We start from the raw sequence: 23,856 nt of genomic DNA on the forward strand, positions 1-23,856 counted from the left end.
GTGCAGGCACATGTGTGTGCAAGCTGGCTTGCATGTTAGGCTGAAAGCCAAACTGCTTGGAAACATACCTTCCAACTTTCCCCGATGCTAAACCAGGACACGCAGCTTCCAACACGGGCTCTGGGGTGAATCACGTGACCTGTGTCTCGCTCTCACTCTGAAAATTTGTGGGGGGTTGGGGTTGGGGGGGACACAGTGTGAGATTGTAGCACCCAAAATGACTACTGAGATCTCGTGAGAAAAAAAAAGGGATGTTCTGTTCCTCCCCCCCGGGCATTTGGAAGGTTGTAATTTTGGGGGGATCAGTCTGGCTGACTGAAATCGCTGACCTAGTCAGACAAGTTTCTAAGTAAGACAACAACCTTAGCTGGCCACTTAAGTGTCCTCATTGGCATCCCAAAAGAATGAGATGGGTTAGAAGCATAGAATTGTAGAATTAATGAGCCCCTGTGGTCATCTAGTCCAACTCCCTGCAACACAGGAATCTTTTGCACAATGTGGGGTTCGAACCCTTGACCCTGAAATTAAGAGTTTCATGCTGTCCTTACTGAACTATCTCAGCAAGAGCTACAACTAGGGGGTGGGGTGGTGCCCTCTAAGCTGTAGGCCTTTCCTCCACCCTCCTCACCTAGCTGCTTTGTAGGAGATCAAGAGCCAGTGTATATATATATGAGTGAGCTGGAAGCAGACTGGTGGCTGGAGACACGTAGACATGATTGCTCTGTGCTGGATACAAACCTGTGATCAGCGGAGATGCAATATCTTTTAGAATCACATAATTGGAAGGGACTCCAACTAGTCCGACCCTCTTCAGTGCAGAAATCGCAACTGTTGGGGTGTTAATGCCGTGAGCCCTTCCATTTTATGCTCAGGTTAGTCCCTGTAATGAGCCACTTGACAGCTATGATTTATTGAGCGTCCTGTATGTGTGTGTGAAGAGGTGTCTTGCCCTGGGAGAAGGACTCTCGGCTGCTAAGATTGGCAGAGAGACAGATGTCGGGTCCTTCCTGCAGAAATAGCTCCCTTTAAGAGCCCTCTTGAAGGCCGGAGATAAGAGGCCTTGCCGAGAGGAAGCAGGGCTCCATCAGAGGCACTAAAGCAATATTCCCAAGGCGTTCTTCTCCGCAGCTTCCTGTGGCATCTTTCAGATGGTGCTCAGAGCAGGAGCTGGTGGTAGCAGTCAAGGCAGGGCAGGCGGGCAGAGAGAGAACATCATCCTCTGCAACTCTTGGCTAACTCCGTGGCTGCGTTTCCTGACTGCTCTAGTCAGGAACCAGTTCCAAGGTACGGTTCTTCCTCCCTGGAGGAATCTCCATGGAAACATTTGAGTCTAATAATGCAAAATCCAAGTGCAAAATCCATCCAGACAAAGGGATGGAGGTGATTTTGTGTTCAAAGGGGATCCAGTAGGAGCCAGCTCGAGATCCAGGAAAGGCAGAAATGTCTCTTTACAGGCCTGGGGGGCTCCTCCAGATAATATCCACTCGCTCCCTTCCCCCAGTTTGCCCCTTTGATGCTGTAGGAGGGGGTGTTTGGTGGGGTTAGCTGTAACCTCTGACACAGTGATGTCATTGTTTGCTGAGCTGAAAGAGACCTTTGTGGTCAAACTAGACATTCTTTCCCCCGATTCCTTGCTGCTCCTTTCTGTCTGCGTTGCCCCAGAGAGAAAAGGGTCTGCAGCTCAGCTGCCGCCCCTGCTTTGGGACCCCAAAACTCTTAATAAAGCCCCGAAGACCTTTGAATTCTCCTTTGATGTGTTGTAGAAATTAGAAAGCACTGCCTCCACTTTTGAAACCCCTTTCTGTGGTATCATTGATTGGATTTATAGCCCATCCCAGTCCGGAGGTTCCAGGGTGGGTAACCGACAGGTGCACATTACAAAGGCAATTAAGATCAAAGGCAAAGCCAAGCAAACGACTTCCAGTCTGCTACTATTTTGCAGGTGGCATTCAGTTGCATACTAGCAAATTCAAATTGTGGTGGCGTTGCTGACACTTATTAGTTGTCCTTTTTACGAAAAGTAAGCTCAGAGTGACTTAACGTATACTGCAAAAATGAAAAGCAATATAAAACTGGAACAAAACGAAAGCTAACAACATTTGTATGCATAAATGGCATCCTAATACGTCCCACCCAATGAAGAAGGCTGCAGGATCTGAAACACTCCAAGTTAAAAGCCGATTGACATGGATTTGGCTCTGCACTTATTTGCCCCGCTCTTTCCAGGCACAGGTCCACACTTTAAAGCTCGATGTCCAAGTTTTTGGGTTTTTTGCCCAGAGCTTTCCCTGGTAAAAACTGCTCTTTAGTGTTCAGTCAGAGCAAATGTCAATTCGGGGTTTCCATGGATTGATGTTTGTGCCAATGGAGCACTAAAGATCGAGTTTTTGCAGGGAAAGCTCTGGAGCAAAAAAGGGGGGGCACTCGGATAGAGAGCTTTAAAGCACAGGCTGTGCCTGGAAAAAGCAAAGGGAAGGGAGGTGTTGATATGCCCTCTGTTATGTAGCAAGCCCACTTTCTCCCCAGACTTTGGCTTTTGGAGTAAGGAAGGTGATGCGGAAATACTCCAGGAAGTGCTCGAATCTATAACATAGAACCTCTCTGCAAACAAACCAGGATGGTTGTGCATTAAACAGCAGATGTCATGTCACTTCCCCACAAACGCTATGCAAACAAGTGAGGATCAAGGCACAAGAAGCAGGTCATCTGGAAGTGACTTGGAGTAGGTATCTGACAAATCTGACACACTGACAAATTCAAATGTGTAAACCCCCTTGGGTTCACATGTGAAACGTACAATGTCCCTGATCTCAGAGGGGAGGAGTCAGCCCCTTGGGTACATGTGCCCAAAATTTCAGATCAGTGGCCCGAGGGGGGCTATTTAGCATCCAGCCTCCTGTTCTGACAGTGACCAATATCAGGAACCAGAGTCAGGGGTAGGTCAGCAATAAAAATAATGAAGTTTACTCTTTATTCAAAGAAACCAAAAGTGCAGGCCTGATGATCACAGTAACTCTTCCCAGTAGGTCTTGTCCCAATGAGGCGGTTGCAAGGACCCTGCCTTTCCCCCGCTCTCTAAGGCTCCTTTCCTGGTTCCTTCCCCAGCAACCTGAGGCTCCCTCTTCATACCTCTTCTGGTTCTGGGAGACCAGGAAGGAAGGGGAGCTGGTCGCAGCAGGAGGTGGAGACCCCCTGGCTTCTTCAGCAACCTGCCTCATTGCTGCTGCTTGGCCCTGCCCCTTCCCCGCCTCCTCTTCTGCCCCTGATTCTGGGCTTCTCTCTGCCATAGCCTCTTCCTGCTCACTAAACCCTGTTATCTTTTCAGCTTCCGACACCACCTGCACCTTCTCCTTCTTCTCCTCCTCCACCTCCTCCTCCCAGGCTTCTCCCTCTGACCACTCATCATAGTCCCACCACCAGTACCCTGGTTCTGAGTCTTCTTCCCTGGGGGGGGGAGGGTTCCCCAACTGGTGCCTTCCCCCCCATTCCTCTGCATCCATCCAGTCCTTGACAACCAGCCAGATGCCGTTATGGGAAGCCCACAAGCAGGACCCAAGTGCAAGAGAAGTGCTCTTCTCACTTGTGATTCCCAGTATCTGACCTTCAGGCCTCAACTCTGGAGGAAAAGCACAGCCACTGTGGCCTTAGGCAGATAGCCTAATTTTCCATGAATTTGTCTAATCCTCTTTTAAAGCCATCCAAAGTAGAGGCCATCACTATATTTTGCAAAGTTACAATGAACTATGGATCTGTACCCTTACATGCAGGGATTTTTTTCCTTTTTTTACACAGATTGCAAGGAGCAAGCACAATATGGATTAAGACCATGGGGGTTGTTTTCCCCTTTGATCTGCACCCAATCTGGACTGGTCTCCTCCTGCCTGCAGTTTGCACTGGGGGGAACCTCCAGTTGGGAAAGGGTTAAAGCCCCCAGATCCCCATGCTGAGGTCCTGGGTCCATGCTGGCATCTTCTGGAGGGAATGAAAAAGCATTTAACAGTACCGCTAAGTAGCTAAGACATTGCCTAGTTTGGCTCTCCTGCACACTTTTTAAAGCTGACCCGGCAGTTCCCTCTCTCCGAGCTGCCGTTTCCTTATCTAGGAATGTGCATCAAAGTTTGTTTCTGTGACCCTGTGAAAAAATTCAACCTCTTCCCTCCGGGCTTAGCAGCAGATTTAGGAGTAAACCTTCTGAATAATATCCAAAGAGGGATTTGATCCCATCAAGGCCTTGTGAGTTTCTGCTGAGTATGATTTGGCACGGAGGGACTCAACCAGCCCTTAATTAAAATATTCAGTTTGCTTTGCTGTTGAGCATTATGCTTTTAAGTTGCCTGCCTGGTGGGGGGGACGGGACGGGAGAACAGACGCTTACATTATCAGCTGCAAAATATCTCCTCCACACGAAAGGCTGCCAATGTTTGTTCCCCAGTTGGAGAAATTCCATGTTGTAAGGCTGGCCTATCGGTGCTGGCCCCAGAACCACACAGTAAATCCTGTGGATTGTAGCTCTTCTTAAATGGGCAAATGCTTCAGATGTCCATAGCTGCCCCAGCGGCTTTTAAAAGTGGCAGGTAAAACCTACAAGTTATTGGGATCTAAAATTAATGGGTTAGGAGTTTGTATGTCTCCGGACCTTTCAACAACCCACCGATTAAAATCAAGATGTGTAGCTTTCAGTGTTGTGCTCCCATGCAAGCCAGCTGGGGCTTCCTCACCCCAGCTCCCTGTCTCTGTTTCCAGCAGCAGCTCCCCCAGCGCCAGACCAGCACCTCCAGCTCCTCCTCTTCCCTGTTATCATCCTCATCTTTGTCAGCTTCTTCTCCTCTGGTGAGGGCATTGTGGGGCAGGAGGCATGGTGTCTGGTCCTGGCGGAGGTGGCCCAATGTGCCCCATCAACAGCTCCTCCCTCCACCTCCATGGGCACCTTCTTTTGCATGGGAGTCTCTTGGTGCCAAGCTCTCATGGAGCCAGCTGACTGGCGTGAGAACTCAGCACCGAAAACAGGACATCCAGTCGTGATTTTGGCGTGCACTGGTCAAATCTGGACTGTTGACAGGTATGAGTCTCTAGCCAACAATCTACCCAAGGCAGTAACCACAGACCTTCCAAAAAGTAAACCCCCTTCAGATTATAATGGTGACCCAGTGACTGCCTTCACACCCTGTTGGCTTCCAGATGTTTTGGACTACAACTCTCATCAGCCCCAGCCCATGTGGTCATGCTCCCATCATCCCTAGCTTCATGCAGCCATGCTGGCTGGAGCTGATGGGAGTTGCAGTACAAAGCATCTGGAGGGCACCGGAGGCTGGAGAAGGTTAGGGGCAGAGAACCTGAAGGCATCCTGTGGCTGATCAACAGCCTGATGCAGTACAAGGCAGCTTCCTGGTTCCAGCCCCCGACAGGAATAATCACAATCAGCAGCTGGAAAACTACAAATGCCTGTTCAGACTAATCTGGAGAACAGCACCAGAGCAGCTGCAATCGAGGCCAGGGTGATGTATTGATTCATCGTCCAGGACTGGCTTGAGGGTCAGCGTGCAATGGCGCCTTCACCCAGTGGTAGATTGTGGTTGGGCCTTGGTTACCTACTTCTTCGTGGGGCTGGAACTGATGCTGGATGTTCCTCCCTCTGCTTTTCACAATGTATCACTATATTGTGATGTTTAGCTGGTGATACATCATGATGTTGAGAAGCCAATATCGCCCAACCCTATTCATAACACTAGAACTTGCGGACGTCCGTTGAAGCTGAATGTGGGAAGACTGAAGACGGATAAAAGAAAGTACAGTCGTACCTCGGGTTACAGATGCTTCAGGTTGCGCATTTTCGGGTTATGGGCGTGCCAAAACCCGAAAGTACCAGAACAGGTTACTTCTGGGTTTCGGTGCTCGTGCATGCTCAGAAGTGCTAAATCGTGCTTTATGTATGCGCCGAATCGCAACCCACGCGTGCACAGACGCAGCGCTGCAGGTTGCGGACGCTGCGGGTTGCGAACATGCTTCCCGCACGGATCACATTCGCAACCCGAGCTTCCACAGTACAGTGGTACCTCTACTTACATTCACTCTGGTTACGTATCCTTCAGGATATGTATGCAGCAAACCTGGAAGTATTTTTCCAGGTTTTGCCATGCACGCATGCGCAGAAGCGGCACCTCCGGCTATGCACACCTCGGGATCCGACCGGAGCTCCAGAATGGATCCCGTGCACAACCGGGGGTAGCACTGCACTTCTGTACACAGTGCATAGTTAACCTGTGAAACTCCCTTGCACAGGAGGTAGTGATGGCCTCCAACTTGGATAGCTTTAAAAGAGGATTTGACAAATTGATGGGCTCACTAGCTGTGATGGCTGTGCTCTGCCTCCACAGCTGGAAGCAGCAATACTTCTGAATACCAGTTTCTAGAAAGGACAGGAGGGGAGAGGACTATTGTGCTCGGATCCTGCTTGTGGATTTCCCCTGATGGGCATCTGTTTGGCCCCTGTGAGAAGAGGATACTGATCCTGCAGGCTGCCCATCCAGACTGCTGACCTGTTTGTTGCATGGGTGTGTTTATAAAAACACACCAGACCTTTTGTATTTGTTTTCCAGGGTTAGGCTACAGCTGCTTTGCCTTTTTGTGCAGGATGGTGCTATTCACTCACAATACTTGAACACTGCAGGAAAATAAACTTCCTGATGTGCAATTTGCAAAAGCGAGGGAAGGTTTAGCCTGTGATAGAGCTGGCGAGCCAGAGGTTTAGAGGTCTTAACCTCTGACCTGTGCGAGGTCATGACTGCTAATCTCCATGGACTAGGAAATAGCTCCTGTGTTCCAGACACTTTTTTTATCAGCAGGCAAAAGAAACCTCTCTCTTCAGCCATTGCCTTGGCGGGGGGGGGGGGCTGCCTAATTCTCTGGGGGGGCTCCCGGGGAGACTTCATTGTGGAATTGGGGTTGCCCACACATGCGGGGTGTTTTGTTGCAGTGTCTACTCGGCATCATTGTCATAAATAGACACTCCAGCTATTTAATCCTGATTGCCCTTCTTGTCCCTTGTACAATCCAATAAGTTAAAAAGACACCTCACCATTTGGAATTGTTGAACAGCCCATTTGGAATATCAAGCTCCTGTCTAGTAGCAGTTCGGGGCTATTGTGGCCGCAATACACACCATCCATTGAAAGCACATGACCTTCCCCAAAGACTCCTGGGAACTGCAGTTTCCCTCTCTCAGAGCCATTTCCTCAGCCTCCCCACCCCCAAGTAAGAACCATTTTCAGGTGCATTTTTCAGACTGAGGACGCCTGGCATGGCAAAGAGCTGAGCACCACCTCATGTCCTGCCTTTGGGATTACATGGCTTGCACATGTGGTTTGCTAAGCATCTCCTAGCAACTCCCAGCACCCTGCACAAACTACATTTTTCAGGACACTTGGCAGGGGTGAAAAAGTATGGTCGTTAAAGTGGTAAAGGTAAAGGTAAAGGGATCCCTGACCATTAGGTCCAGTCGTGGCCGACTCTGGGGTTGCGGCGCTCATCTTGCTTTATTGGCCGAGGGAGCTGGCGTACAGCTTCCGGGTCATGTGGCCAGCATGACTAAGCTGCTTCTGGCGAACCAGAGCAGCGCACGGAAATGCCGTTTACCTTCCCACCGGAGTGGTACCTATTTATCTACTTGCACTTTGACGTGCTTTTGAACTGCTAGGTTGGCAGGAGCAGGGACCGAGCAACGGGACCGCTGACCTTCTGATCGGCAAGCCCTAGGCTCTGTGGTTTAACCCACAGCACCACCTGCTTCCTGAAGTGGTATAAGAGTGCGATAATAATAATAATAATAATAATAATAATAATAATAATAATAATAATAATAATAAATTTTATTTATATCCCGCCCTCCCCAGCCGAAGCCGGGCTCAGGGCGGCTAACAACAATAAAGCAGTACAAAAAGTACAGCATAAAAAACACTCTAAAATCATTCATTATAAAATTAATTAATTCAAGCCACTGGCAACCATTGGGCCAGAGCTCCGCGAAGATTGCTGAGGGAGGGAGTCAGGCTGTGCCCTGGCCAAAGGCCTGGTGGAACAGCTCTGTCTTGCAGGCCCTGCGGAAATATGTCAAGTCCTGCAGAGCCCTGGTCTCTTGTGACAGAGTGTTCCACCGGATCGGAGCCACAGCCGAAAAAGCCCTAGCTCTAGTTGAGGCCAGCCTAACTTCTCTGAGGCCTGGGACCTTCAAGATGTTTTTATTTGAAGACCGTAAATTTCTCTGTGGGGCATACCAGGAGAGGCGGTCCCGTAGGTACGAGGGTCTTAGGCCGTATAGGGCTATAAATACACAGTGCGGAAGGGATGCTGGAGGAGCGCTAGGCGAGGAACTGGCTGCGTCAGCCCAGTGCTCAGTGAGCTGTTTATGAGCTCTGAGCCTTGGGAGTGATGGGAAAGAGAAAGTGATCATGAGCTCATTGGAGGAGCTGAGCGCCTTGCCAAGCATCCAAGCAAGCCTCCTGGTTCTCATTCCACATCACTGAGCAGCAGGTTAATCCCAGGCCATTCCTCTTGGCTGTAAATGATTAGCAAGGGGGGGGGGGGAGATGGCTTCACCTGGTATCGCCTGAGATAATGGGCTAAGCAGAAATTCACTCTTGTGCTGGAGGGGGAGCCTTGTCAACCGATGGTCTTGGCTCTGTTTCCACTGCAAGCCTTTACATTGGAGAGAGGTTGGGGTGATGGAAATACAAAAGCAAAACAGTCTCTCAAGCATGAAGTTTAGTTTGTTTCTCTGACAACGGGCTTAGTTTTAACAGCATCAGGCACCTTCTTAACCATCTTTCAGCTGGTTAAGGAATTTTATAAACAGCTTAAATAATCTCTTTGTTGGAAGACCCCAGTAAAATAATCATGAATAATATGCAAAGAAAATCACCATAATTTAGAAGCAAGCATACATAACTAAATTGTGTGTCCCAACAAGCCGTGATCCCACACACTCCTCCTCATCCAGCCTGACCCCCAAACAGCCAAAAGCAAACTTTCACACTGTGTATTAGCATTGGGGGATGGGGGCTTCTCCAAGAGGATTAACACAGCTGAAATAAAGAGTCTGGAGGAAGCCTCTTGGGTGTAAATTAAGCTACCGTATTTTTAAAAAAGAAAATAGTGGAAGATTAGGAGACAGATCATCATTCAGGCAATGGATCCAGTTGTAACAAGTTGCCAAAGCCTGAGGTCATCCTAATCCACAAGAGTCTGAAAAGTGGCTCCCTATTCCTTAGTGTGCATGTGATCTTCCCCACCTTATAGTTGTGATATAAATAAAAAAAACTGCTCCTTTTATAGAGTCCTTTTGTAGGTTCTCTATCGGTAGGAGAAAATAACAGAGACCAACCAGAGAATATTGAGAAGCAAAGCAGCTAGTAAGCCTGATCTTTATTAACTGTTACAACAGGGTGCTCCCCCACACACAGGAGAGGAGGAAGACCCCGAGCCATGCACACAAGCCCTTATGTAGACATTTTTAAATTGCCCGCCCTGGATTCCAAGACCACCCCCAGTAACATCATACCTACATCACAGAAAAGGCGGTCTACAACAGAAATCTGAGTGCTTTGTTTATCTCCTATCTGGCAAATTACCTGATTGCATTATCTGGGTTTTCGCCACTTTCCCGTTATTATAACTACTTAATTCCTGAATCTAGGTCACAGGTCACAGGCTCACACCCTGTTCATATCTTGAAAGTGCCCTTGAGACAGGATTTGTGAGGACAGGATTTGTGAGGAAAAAGACAATGGGGAGGTTTCCCACTTTGACCTTGCAGAGAAATATTTGAGGTCAATTTGTTCAGGACCTTTTTTGTGGAGTTTCAGACATGTGGTTTATATATACAGTTATGAACATTTATTTTTTTAATATATGACCTTAAAATTCTTATAACAGTTGGAAAGAGATGATCTTGAAAAAAGGTAGTATTTGCAGATGTCACTGCTGGTGACATAAATTTCATCCAAAGTGAGTGGTGGTGATTTCTGTGAGCATGGAGCACTGCAACAGGCTGACAGAGGTTTGCAGGGGCTACTTTCTGATGAGAAAAAACATGCAGAGATTGCTTGGGGTGTGTGTGTGTGTCTGTCTGTCTGTCTGTGTCTGTCTGTCTGTCTGTCTGTCTGTGTGTGTGTGTAAAGCAGCAGGTGGTGTGGATGGGAGGAGTGTCTCCAGGTTGCAAATGAGATGCACAAACCTTCCCTTCCTCTTCTAGTGAGGATCTAGACCAGGGGTCAGCAAACCTTTTCAGCAGGGGGCCGGTCCACTGTTCCTCAGACCTTGTGGGGGTCCGAACTATATTGGGGGGGGGATGAACGAATTCCTATGCCCCACTGTTACGGTAAAATCTGGGTGCGAGGCTGCTCTGCCACCCAGCTCGTCGGACTAAGTCTGCGGGTCTCTGCAGAGGAAATGAGCTCAGCCGGACACAGGAGCAAGCTGCAGAAGATCCAAGTTTATTGCGCAACAGGTTCAAGGCGAGATTGAACCGCGAGAAAGGGGTGACATGAACTTTTGAAACTTCCCTCCATGCCCCAGAATACAGTGCAAAACACATCCCAGTTACATCATGAATACATTAAGAAGAGGTTGGGTTACACAGATTACATCATGAATACATTAAGAAGAGGTTGGGTTACACAGGATTAACATATGGAGGGGGGGGGAATATGCAGAGCTGGAGATATGCGCAGATAAGCACATCCTGAGTACCGGTGATGAGAAGACAATGAAGACAATGGTCCACGTACTGGCATTGCCTGGAGGAAAGGCTTGGCAGAGTGATTTGACAGGATTAGGGTCTTGACACCTTGCTTGAGGGATTATGAAGGACAGGGGAGGTATCATGGAGTCCTAGAGAAATTGAGCAAATTGGCACATTGATTTTCTATGAATTTTATAGATTTTAGTCCCTTTTGACATTGACAATTGGAAATAAATGGATATATTGTAGCGAAGAAGGAGGTGAAGAAGACATGCCCCCCCTTCCGTATCACCCACAAATAACCCAGAGATGCATTTTAAATTAAAGCACACATTCTACTCATGTAAATACACGATGATTCCCGGACCGTCCGCGGGCCGGATTGAGAAGGCGATTGGCCCGCATCCGGCCCCTGGGCCTTAGTTTGCCTACCATGATCTAGGCAGCCACAGGAAAGATCTGGGGCGGAATCCCTGTTCTCACATCAATCGCTGCAATGTGGTTTTTAGCACTCCATTGTTTTTTCACCCAGGGGAACATTTATCTTGAATATGGACAGATCTGAGATGAGTGATGGTGGGATGCACTGCCTTCCAGCAGCGCAGCATCTGTTTCACATCAAGAGAGGCAGGATGGGATGGGGGGGGCATTTGCATGAGTGCTTCAGGTGGTGGGAGGGGAGGGGACAGAAGATGGGCAGCAGAGTGTGGGAACTGTGTGTTCCCCCTCCCCAGTTGTGGGAGGAGAAAGGCAAACCCTTCTTCTCCCTTCCTGGCTCTAATGGGAGAAGACTATGTGAATCAAAGGAGAGACAGTTTTCCTCCCTCTGTCACAACAAGCAGAACTCATGGGTATCCAATGAAGCTGAATGTAGAAAGATTCAGGACAGGTGAGTTCCAGCATCCTGTCAGAACCCTGGCACCTCCTTCCCAAAGCCCAGGAAGCTTCTGCCTGGCTTGGGGGGGGGGCAGACACGATTCTCATGTGTACAATGTTGCCCCCCACAATGGCCCTCACAAGCTGGTGCCTCTAGCCCCAACCGTTCCCCTGCAAAAATAATTCATCACACGCCACTGCTCAAATCCTGCTACGTTGTTTTCTTCCTGCAGGTTTTGCCTGCGAGCGTGACAGGCTCTCCTTCAGCTTCTGCCAGACGCTGCTGTTCCTGGGCAGGTGCCACCTCCCTACCGTCAGCCTCCAATGCTGCCAGACGTGCCGTCAGCAGGGCCATGGCCCCCGGGACCGCGGGAACGAGCGGGCTTCCCGGAAGTGAGCACTCCCATCACCTCAGGACCCTTTCAGGCGCAAAGAAGCCAGTGGTGGCCTCGGGGAGAAATGGCTGCCTAAGACACCTCGCGGGCTGCTTTGAAGGCAGCTCAGCCACCATCTCTGACCAATTGCTCTCCTCTCCTTCCTCCCATGGGACCTTGGCTGGTGCTGTTCACCAAGGTTGGACAGGCATGGTGCTTTAACTCCAGTTCCTCTCACCAAACTGCCCTCAGGGCTACCCAAGTCTGCTGCCCTCCAATGCGCAGCAGAGGAGAATCTGCTCTGCAAGGCCACGCGCTGTACCCTACAAAAGCAATAACTCTTGGCATGATCTCAGAAACATATCTGGTGCTATCGTCGGATATATTCAGGTTTCACTCGGTGTTGGCGGGCCAGCACAAAACTCTTGACTTGAGTGATGTCTTTTTTAAAAAAACAAACAAACAGGAAACACACGCATATTTTTTTTGTATTTTGTAAGAACGGGCATCCAGCATACCTGACCAAGTCGCTTGACTGTTTGGTTGCATTTGTTGTCATAGGGATGCCTTTCTCCCTGGTGGTTGGTGGCAGTGAAATGTCCCCCCTTTCAAACTCGCTGAGCCAGCTGGTCATCACACTTGCTCTAGCTGGGAGGACCAAAGCATTGGGGTTATGAGTTGTTTGGTTTTCACTCAAGCTGAACTAAAACTAACCTATCTGGCTGGAGTCTTTGAATAATAGAACTGTAGAGTTGAAAGGGACCACGAGGGTCATTTAGTCCAACCCCCTGCAATGCAGGAATCTTTTGCCCAATGTGGGGCTCAAACCCACAACCATGAGATTAAGAGTCTCATGCTCTACCGACTGAAAAATCCTCCATATCTAATGCCCTATTCTCTGGCTCAGCAGTTCAATATCTGTCAGGGTGAGCTACCCTTTCTCTCTAGGCTGCTGGCTTGGTTATCCCAAAAAAGCCCAAGACTATCAAGATCAGTTTCTGGTTCCCACCCCCACCCCCCTTACATAGCCCTGGAAGTTGGGACTGCATTTGTAGTATCATATCAATTTCCTTATTGTCAAGAAGGCACCTGATTTAAGAACACTTCATTGCTTTCTATCGTGCACTGATAGTCTCGTTTGGGTATTTAGCATGTGTTAAGCAAGGAAAAGGGAGCCTGTGGCTTCCAGGCATTGTTGGGACTACATCATCCCTGTGTCAGGACCCTGACCAATGGTCTTGCTGGCTGCTGTGAACTGGAGCTCAACATCTGGGGGGAGCCCAGAGGTAGGGATGTTGGGAAATTCCAATGGATGAAGAAATGGGTGACACTTCCTTCTTCCTTCCATGTCTGGAATAGTAATCAATCCAGCAAGTATGATCAGGACTCCACTGTTGCTGTTTTCAGTTCACAGCAACAGTCATGTTATATATGGACATCGTAACCAAAACCCCATTCTTTCAGGGTGGAAAGGTGGCATAACACCAAAATCAGTAATTAAGTTATAATTTGCCAATGTGTTTTTTCTAGAAGTCTGATAAGGCCTCAGCATTCTACTTGTGTCAGGGATACACCCTCTCTCTCTGAAAGAATCATTGTAGACTTTCTATGAATATGGAATTAACATGTCATTATTATTTTTTAAATAAAAAATACATGGGAAACCATCTGGCCCTGAAGATTTATTGTTCCTTAACTTGGAATTTTCATATGGACTGAATTTTTCCTCATCTAAAATGGCCTTATGTTACAGGTTTGTTTTCATTCTAGCCAAGCAATTTGCAAATCCATTGAAGACTTTTTTATATAATTTGGCATAATATTATGTGAACTTTTGATGAATGCACTTGAAGTATCTTTGTCTATATGACTAGAGAACATTTCCGTTCTTCTTTGAAAGCTGATAATGTCAAGGTTTGATTGCCAGATCCACAGCATTTCTGATGTAGATCAATCAAAGATTTGGTTATTTAGTGCAAATAGTTTTAAATTGCTCTCAGTGCATGGTGGGTAACAAATACTTCACAGTGTGAAAGCCAATAAGTACCAGCAGAACTAGCCATGGATTAGTTGCATTATGTCAACACCAGACCAAGGCTGTCTTCTTGTCTCTGTCTAGGGAGAGTGACAAAACCAATTATTTAAGACCACATTCAAATTTCTCTCTCTCATGCCAGCCATGGAATTTCCCCAGTGATTCAGCACAGATACATGGGAATGAAAAAAACAACCAACTCTTTCTAAGGAGATGTTATGGAGGAGTGTCTTTTTAATTTTTTAAAAAATGTCTGTAGCTTTCTAGTGTGTTAAATTAAATTGTTATAACAAAGTATGAGCTGTGCCTTTGTTGGTTTGTTTCGGCACCACGACATTTCTGCTGCCTCTTGAAGAGTCTCCATGGTTATCTTAGCATGGCTAAACAGGAAGGCAGGCACCACCATTGGCCTCGCTGCATCACCTGTCCCTGCTCCATCTTCCTTTTCAATTAAATTCAAACCCTAGAGCCCCCTGACCTTGCTACTCCCCCCCACTGCTCCTGCCTGCTCACCTGTCCTTTTTTCAAGCTGGTGAGCAGAACCCTCAATCATCTTGGCTGCCCTCTTCTGCACACCATCCAGCTTGTCGATATCCTTTTTAAGCTGTGATGCCCCAAACTGGATGTAGGACTCCAGGTGGAATCTGTTAGCTGTTTTATTTATTACAGTTGTATTTTGACTACCAGGGAAGAGGAGAGGTGCTTGTGTGATTTCCTGCCTCGGGCGCCGAAATATCTCGGCTGGCTTTCGGTCCTCTGCACTTTGGAGGTGGAGGCTTCCCATTTGATGCTCCACCTCTGGTCCTGCTGATATGGAGGGCCCCCCTTCAGCTGTCAATCATCGTGGCAACACTCCAGCCAAGCTGAATGTAAAGCCTGAGGGAAGCCCTTAATGAAGCATGCTTGACTCCAGCTGTCAAAGTGGATAAAACTGATGGCTCTGCATGTGGAGGAGCAGGAGAGGGAAGGAAATTGTCAGACTCAGATTAGGGTTAGCAGATAAGTGTGAAGAATGGCCCTGATCTGCCTCCACCATTCCTCTAAGTCAAGCTGTCATGTCTCTTCCTCCCAGTCTCGTCAAATGCTAAAAGGGTACTTAAGTTGCCTGGGGTGTTAGAGGAAGAGTAGTATGTCTGGAAGGACAGATCCTGAAGCTGAGACTCCAATACTTTGGCCACCACATGAGCAGAGAAGACTCCCTGGAAAAGACCCTGAAGTTGGGAAAGATGGAAGGCACAAGGAGAAGGGGACGACAGAGGACGAGATGGTTGGATAGTGTTCTCGAAGCTACCAGCATGAGTTTGACCAAACTGCGGGAGGCAGTGGAAGACAGGCGTGCCTGGTGTGCTCTGGTCCATGGGGTCAGGAAGAGTTGGACACGACTAAACGACTAAACAACAACAAAGTATGTCTGGTGGGGGACATGTGCTTCTGGGGTAGTTTGTCCACCTTTGGTCCCCACCCTGCACTCAGCTCTCACATGTGGCTTCTAGAAGCTGTCAGAATGCAACCCCAGAAAACTGCTTCAACTGGCCAGCTAAACCAGGAGAGGGTAGCTGATGGGACTCAAACCCTTGGTGCATTAGGGACTTCCTCTACATGCAGAGTCAGGCTCTGGATGATTGAGTGGATAAGACCAATAGTGGGTCCAACGGTCAAGAAGGAGGTTTCTGCATGTGCTGTAGAGGGAAGTGAGGGGCAGATGGGGCTTGTCAACCTGGGAACGTAGCCCATCTTGGAGAAGGAAAACTCAGATCCTAAACCTCCACTGCCTTGTGGGATTTCTTCACGAGAAGAAAAAGCTAAGGTGTAAACCCTACACAAATCCAGAGTGGGGTCCTTAAGGTGTCTTGTACACTTTCTTCCGGCAAACTCCTGTAGCCAAGCTGGTGCCAAACGTATTGCTCTGCTTTCCTTTGGACCACATCAGTGAGGCCAAGAGGTAAGTCTGGTTGTCTGGGCAGCCCAGGACCTCCATACACAATGCCCAGGCTTGCGCCCCGGAGAGGCGTACTCCATTATCTCTCAACACAAACTGATGCCAACAACAAAATGTAAGTTGTCTACCTGAGACAGGCCAGATTGTTTAATCAGCCAAATGTTTGTTTCATATATTTGTGAAATTTAAAGCTAAGACAAGTCTCTGAAATTGACAAGAGTCTCAAGAAATTGACAAAAGTGCCCCTTCCACTCTTTGAGCTCCTCTCCGCTTCAGCAGGGCTCATGCCAGAGAATAACCTCCTTCCCAGTAGATTTCATGCCTTTTCTACTCGGCACGTGGCTGGAAAAAGTAGCGCCGTCTTTCATTCTCATGAGATTGTTCTCCAAAAGTCTGTTTCCTGTAAACACTGAGTCATATCTGGTTGCTATTGTGAACGGTGATACTTTTTGCTTTTCTAGACCATCATGTTAATATTGTACTAACTTTGCAGCACAAAGTCGGAGAGAATACAACAGCTGGGCTCCCATCCTGCACATTTGCAAATTTACCAGTACAAGGGAAGTGAAGTGATGCTCTGCGCAGTCATTTGGCACCAGCTTGGCTGCAGGAGTTGCCGGAAGGAGGCGTACAAGGTGCCATCCAAGGGACGCCACTCCAGATTTGTATAGGGCAGGGGTCAGCAAACCTTTTCAGCAGGGGGGCCGGTCCACTGTCCCTCAGACCTTGTGGGGGGCCAGACTATATTTTTTTGGGGGGGGGGGAATGAACGAATTCATATGCCCCACAAATAACCCAGAGATGCATTTTAAATAAAAGGACACATTCTACTCATGTAAAAACACGCTGACTCCCAGACCACCCGCAGGCCGGAATTAGAAGGCGATTGGGCCGGATCTGGCCCCTGGCCCTTAGTTTGCCTACCCATGGTATAGGGTTTACTCCTTAGCCTTTTCCTCTCCAGAAGATGTCTCACAAGGCAGTGGAGGTTTAGGATCACAGTTTTCCTTTTCCTAGATGAGCCACCTTCTCAGGTTGATGAGACGCACCTGCTCTTCACTTCCTTCTACAGCACATATGGAAACTGCCTTCTTGACGTAATCAGTACCAAATTAGGTGGAAACCTGCCAACCATTGGTTTGTTTTCTAATATGCATCAAATACACCCACCCCATAGTGGTATAGTCTATTGGCTTTGCAGTGCCTTGTGAAACACAGACTGAATGAGTAAATTATTCTGAAACTGCAATAAGCAAGGCCTTCTTAAACCAGATGTTAAGGGGAAAGTCTGGCTTATTTCTCTACCCTTGGGTGATGCTCAGTCTGGCTGCAGCCAACAAATATATAACAGCTTTACAGACTAATTCTGCATTGTCTGATATCGATACAGTGGATTGTATAGTTGATACCATCCACTGTTGGTATCAACAGAAGATAAAACAGAGAAGGAAGTAGTTGTTCAGAAGTCTGGGAACAAATTGCATTTACAGTATAATGGTACCTCTGGTTACGAACTTAATTCGTTCCAGAGGTCTCGTCTTAACCTGAAACCGGTCTTAACCTGAGGTACCACGTTAGCTAATGGGGCCTCCTACTGCTGCTGCGCCACCGCTGCATGATTTCTGTTCCCATCCTGAGGTAAAGTTCTTAACCCGTGGTACTACTTCCGGGTTAGCGGAGTCTGTAACCCAAAGTATTTGTAACCTGAGGTGTTTGTAACCCTGAAGTTTTAATATATTAAGTGTTTTGTTCCTCAAATATTCTTGCCCTTTTCCAAAACAAAAATTAAAAAAATATGTTGAACACTTTCACATTTAATTCTGTTACCAAGAAGACACCCCATCTCACATGTCGTTTACCAAAACAAACATTTGGTCTTGTTGCACATTAATGCTGTCTTCAGCTGGTTTCAATAAGGAAAAGACTCCAAAGCAGGGGGGGAGAGAGTGCTCACCATACTGTATTGTTGTTTTTTTAAGTCCTAAACAGCAAAGACAGAAAGCCCATCCTAAGATAACAATGTAATCCAGATGATTTTCAAAAGGAGGAAATTACTTTCACAGCAAGAGGAACCATTATTATTATTATTATTATTTTCGAAACCTGCGTTCTTGTAACAGGCAGCATCACCCAGCTCTTACCCTTTGGGGCACGAGGCATCTGCATGAAGGAAAAGCTTTCAAGCAGATTTTCCAGCGGGGGTGAACATCTGCAAAGCCTCAGCCATGCAGAAAAATGAGGGCTGGAGCTCTCGCAGCCCCCGCAAGAACCAGCCACGGCGGGAGGGAGCCTGTGGGGAGGGGGGCAATGAACACGCAGGCACACTGTGGCCCCTCTCAGCTTCATTAGGTCCCTTCTTCACACATGGTGGCCGGAGGAATTAGAAGAAATGTGAAAACACTTTTCTTTCCAAAGGGAAGGATAAGCAGGGAAAGGTTTTCCCATGAGTTCTTTGCACTATAGATTTTTTCCTCCCTCTCTCATAACACCAGAATTTGTTGACATCCAACGACGCTGAATGTTGGAAGATTCAGTACAGATCAGAGAAAGAAATTATCCATGCAGCACATAAACTATGGAACTCACTGCCACAGGAGACAGTGATGGCTTCCAGCTTGGATGGCTTTAAAAGAGGATTAGCCAGATTCAAGGAGGAGAGGGCTATCGATAGCTGCTAGCCTTGATAGAGGTTATACTCTGCCTCCACATGCTTCTGAATACAGTGGTACTTTGGGTTAAAGACACTTCAGGTTACAGACGCTTCAGGTTACAGACTCCGCTAACCCAGAAATAGTACCTCGGTGTTATGTACTGAGTTGAATAGGATCCAAAAGGCAGCAGTCTGATTGGTCCTAGAACAATAGGATTCAGAATGCAGCAGTCTGATTGGTCCACAGGAGCCACCCAATCCAGCTCCAGGTGGAAGTGAATCCACAACCTGATTGGTCTACAGGTGAATACTGGAATTAGCCAATCACTTGGGGCCCATTGTGTAAATAATGTATATAAAAGCAGACATTCTGGGGGAACTTCCATTCCTCCTCACCACTATGAGCTGAATAAACAGCATGAAATCCACTCTCGACTCCAAGTATATTTCACTCGGGTTAAGAACTTTGCTTCAGGATGAGAACAGAAATCGTGCTCCGGCGGCAGCGGGAGACCCCATTAGCCAAAGTGGTGCTTCAGGTTAAGAACACTTTCAGGTTAAGAACGGACCTCCGGAAAGAATTAAATTCTTAACCCGAGGTACCACTGTACCAGCTTCTGGAAACTACAGAGAGAGTGCTTCTGTGCTCTAATCTAGCTTGACGGTTTCCCATATGTATCTGGTTGGCTTCTGTGAGAATAGGATGTGGAAGCAGATGGGTCATTGGCCATATCTCTTCTTATATCAAAGAGTTTTTCACCCCCCTCGCTGTATGTTTCTCTTTCAAGTCCTATTTGATTGTTGTACATCGCTTGGACACCTTAGGTCAGCTTCCTCCAATCTGGTACCTTCCTGATGTTTTAGGCGACCCCTCAGTCCGCAGAGCAAAAGTCAACAAGCTACAACATCTCATTTTCACAGCCTTCAGAGGACGGTCTGTTTCGTGCCTCCGAGGGTTGCTCATTACAAAGGAAGAGTCATAGTTCCAAATCCTTGGAAATCCCAACAGATGTTTGAATTGTCCCAAACATTTATGAGAGTGTAACTGAGTACCACCCCCTGCTTCTCATCCTTTCTGAGCAGCGGATCTGTTTCCCAAGCCCCAGAGAGAATCATGTGTCAACCACAGATGGGAACTTTGTCTGCGGTGTGCTCCATTCACCGAACACACATCCTCTACTATGAGAGAGGAAAGGAAACGCTCAGCTTTCCAAATAATACAGAGCCATGGGAAAAGATTCCAGGTGTAAATTAGTGGAGAGGGATTCTGTTTAACAACCTTTGTTTAGGTGGAGCAGAGATGGATGGGGAAGGAGGTAGCTAGGCAACAGGCTGAAACCACAGATTCCATAACAGAAATACACTTGAGGCAAGTTTCTAGGATCAGGCTTTTTTTTTAAGGACTGGAGGTGTGAAGAGATACAATTCTAGGGGTGATCAACACACTGAAAATTAGTAATTCACAAGGTTTCATTGGCATCCAACCAAGAGCTCGTAAGACAAAACACACACTTCTGAAATTGGCAAGCTTCTAACAGGAATATGCAGCTCCCCCCCCCAAAAAAATTGTCCTCCAATACGAAGGATTGGAAAGGAGCAAACACTGGTTTAAAAAATAAATAAATAAAGAGGGATAATGGTGGTGAGATCCAAGAAATTGTCATGTCATTTAGCTTAATTGCCTATTCCAGGAAAATTGATTTTAAAAGTGTGATTAAACACTAAGGTCTCCAGCCTTTTTTTGGGCTGGGAGGGTGCATCTGAAAATTGAAGAAACTGTCATAGGTACTGCAATAAATAAATAAATCCCAATTATATGATAATGATTCACAGATGATATCTAACTCTGAGTAGGTTGGCTACGATATATAAAGCAGAATCAGATATGTGCTGGAAATGTAAAAAAAATATGGAGGGAACTTTTTTTCGTATGTGGTGGACATGTAAAACGGTAAAAGAATATTGGGGAATGATTTCTAATGGGTTGAAAAAAATGTTTAAAATAACCTTCCCCAAAAAACCGGAATCCTTCTTATTGGGAGTAATTCAGACAGAAATCCCTAGGTGTCAGAAAGGTTTCTTTATGTATGCAACAACAGCGGCTCGAGTTCTGTTAGCCCCAAAATGAAAAGTGAGTGAGGTCCCTGGTAAAGAGGACTGGCTACTTAAGATGTTAGAATATGCAGAACTTGCAGGTTAAACATACAGAATAAGAGAGCAAGAAGAACATATATTTAAAGAAGAGTGAAAAATATTTATTGACTTTATGGAAAATAACTGTACACAGCATTAAGATTAAATCAGCAGTGTAATCTATTTGTGATGATAAAGTGGAGAACTGACCTAAATAGTTATAGTAAAATATGTAAAATGAACCATGGAAGGAGAAGGAGGAAAGTCACTGGATATTCAAAAGTATGTAAAATGTTTATTTTGAAATGTAAACATTGAAAATGTAATATTTTTTTTTACAAAAAAATCACATAAGAAAAACTGGTAGTTCATCATCTCACCCCAATCTACAGGTAAAACACATCCTCCAATCAGCTATGACAGACAAAAAAGCATCCCCACCAAAGGAGACACCCTCCAACCGAAGACCATCATATAATTGGATACTTGCATACTTTGGACCCAACTCACATTCAGCTCATGAAGCTGCTAGGATGTCAATGTTGCCTCAATAAATGTGTGTGGGATGGGTGGGTTGCTAATGATTGTTAATTGCACATGCAATTAACAGAAACTTCAGTCGCCTTCATGTTACTAGCTGGAGAACATTCCAAGTCCTCTGGATTTTGGGAAGGAGATGAAATGCAGCCCCCGGATAGCCAAACAGGGATTGTTGCCATCTCTGACAATGCCCAGGGTGGTATAGGGGTTAGTGGGAGAGACCTGGGTTCAAATCCCGCCCCCACTCAATGAAGCTTACTGGGTGACCATGGGCCAGTCACTGCCTCTCAGCTTAACCTACCTCACAGAGCTGTTGTGAAGATAAAATGGGGAGGTGGGGAGAACCAGGTACACCTCCTTGCAAGGAGGCAGGATATGAAAGTGTAAATGATAGCAGGAAAAGCCAAAGCAATTCACAGCTGAACTATTGTGCCCGAGTGTGAGGAGGTCAGCTGTATTACTAACGAGGTGGAGGCTTGGGGTTTGGAAGTGGCCCCCCAGACCTTTGTATCTGGCCCTTGGGACCCTCCTCAGGCCATGCCACTCACCAGCCCTGCTCTATGGCCTTCGGGAGTGCTTCTGTTTGGCTGGAAATTGTCCTTAACTATGATCCAGCCTCTCGCTTGCCTGGATGGAGGAGACAGAAGAGTGGGAGGTGGAGAAACCTCTGGCTTCTTTCTGTGAGGCTGGAAAGCTGTCTGCTGTACAAAGGCAAGTGTCGTATCCATTGCCCGGTTTTGTGTCTGGCCCTGGCAGATGGTCAGCCACAAGCAAATGTGTCTCTGGGGCTGAGAAAGGCTCCCCAGCCCCCCTCTATAGACACACAGAGAAGCACGAGGCTGGAATCGCCCACAGGAAGTGTTAATTAGTACAGGAGTGTCATCTACTGGCTTTGCGAGGAACAGCACCAGAACAACAGCAAAGACAGTTTTTACAGTGTGGGGATTTCTCCTTCCAACAGGTACTGGTCAGGCTTCTGTGGTTGAGACAGCTGCAGCGCGAACTTGGTTGAGAGATGGAGGGTGGAAGACATAGTCTGAGTCTTCCCCCCCACCTGACTATAAGAGCCTAGGTAGTAAAGTTAAAAGGTAAAGGACCCCTGGACGGTTAAGTCCAGTCAAAGGCGACTATGGGGTGCGGTGCTCATCTTGTTTTTAGGCTAAGGGAGCTAGAGTTTGTCCACAGACACCTTTCTAGGTCATGTGCCCAGCGTGACTAAACCGCTTCTGGCATAACAGGACACTGTCAAGAACAGAAGGCATGAAGCAGGATTCAGAGAGCATTACAGTACTACATTCCAGTAAAAATATTGTCCTTCATTGCACCGCTATGACTATCTTCCTTTTGTTCCAAGATAAAAAGCAGCTATTACTTACAGTTTAAAGTTGAAGGAAATATTTAACTCTTATTCCTTAGAACACCTCTAGGGAAATGAAGGTTCTTTTTAACTGGTTAAAATCCAACAAAATTGAATATTGAAAAAAGCTTTACTTCAGAAAATTTCTACAAAACTTTCCAAAGGTTCTCAGTGTGCATCAGAATTCCTCATTAAGAGTTATCTTGCTCCTTTCCCCATCACGCCTTTAATTAATGCCTCTTTTTCATGTTTCAAATGACATTTAATTTTTTTAATTAATTCTTATTTTGCATGACTTCACGAGCCACTTTTACGTGCACTTGTTGATGCTGCTGTAATAAATAAATAAAAATGTTTGTTATTGATACAGGAAGAAAAGCAATTTACCAGCCAAGAAATTTCACATTGCAAAGTGTTGTTAGAAAATTCTGTATGAACCACTTTCCATTTTTGCAAGTTGGCTACAACCTGAACTTGATCAAACTTAATTAAACAGAACATACTCAATGGCAATCTAGCCCTAGACAGTAAAGTACAACTGAAGCCTGCAGAACTTACTTCAGAGTTTATGTAAGTTTTACAGGCTACAGTGGTACTTTACTGTCTAGTAAATACCTACAAGGTTGCAGCCACCACATTATTTTTACCTGTCTTCAGAAATGCCTAGTTAAATATATCTTTCTTAATCTACTTTGGTTTACACCATTAAAAAAACTTATAGGGAAGTTTTCATGATATTGAAGACAACTTCTGTTTCTAAAACTCTGTACTTTATTTATCTCTCACACTGGCAGCTAATCAAACACATTCCATCATAACAATGTGTAAAATTCAATCTTCAAAATCAGCTGTTTTTTAAAAAAATTACAATGTATATTCATTAGGTGTCAACAGAATGGTTTCATAATAAAATTTTTTTTAAATTGTGAACTTCTCACAATCCTTCAAAATTAATCTAAGACCATACATGGCTCACTCTCCTTCGTAAATTAAATGTATTTTTTTTATAAAATAATTTATTAAAAATATACAGGAGGTACAAAGAACTGTCCAGTATCAAATTCAAGGCCTCCATTCCACACCCAAAAAGACATGAACACCGAAGTGCCAGAAAGATCCCAGGTCAACAGGAGCTGCTGTCATGGTTGCTAGTCTGGATCCAGAACACACTGCTCCACAATCTCCCGCAAGTGAGGATTCTCCATTGCAGCAGCGAC

General features: G+C 46.4%; 1 protein-coding gene across 2 annotated transcripts in view; it reads left to right on the forward strand.

Annotated features, from left to right (window-relative positions):
- The window catches only part of ADAMTS7 (ADAM metallopeptidase with thrombospondin type 1 motif 7), a 66,257-nt gene extending 52,608 nt beyond the window's left edge, over positions 1 to 13,649 (forward strand). For both annotated transcript variants that reach the window (XM_083586148.1, XM_083586147.1), the window contains exon 24: positions 11,845 to 13,649. In XM_083586148.1, coding sequence (XP_083442274.1) covers positions 11,845 to 12,008 — 164 coding nt within the window. In that variant the 3' untranslated portion in view covers positions 12,009 to 13,649. The remainder of the gene's footprint in view (positions 1 to 11,844) is intronic.
- The last annotated feature ends 10,207 nt before the right edge of the window (positions 13,650 to 23,856 follow it).

Source organism: Podarcis filfolensis (assembly GCF_964270895.1).
Source record: "Podarcis filfolensis genome assembly, chromosome: 14".
NCBI lineage: Eukaryota > Metazoa > Chordata > Lepidosauria > Squamata > Lacertidae > Podarcis > Podarcis filfolensis.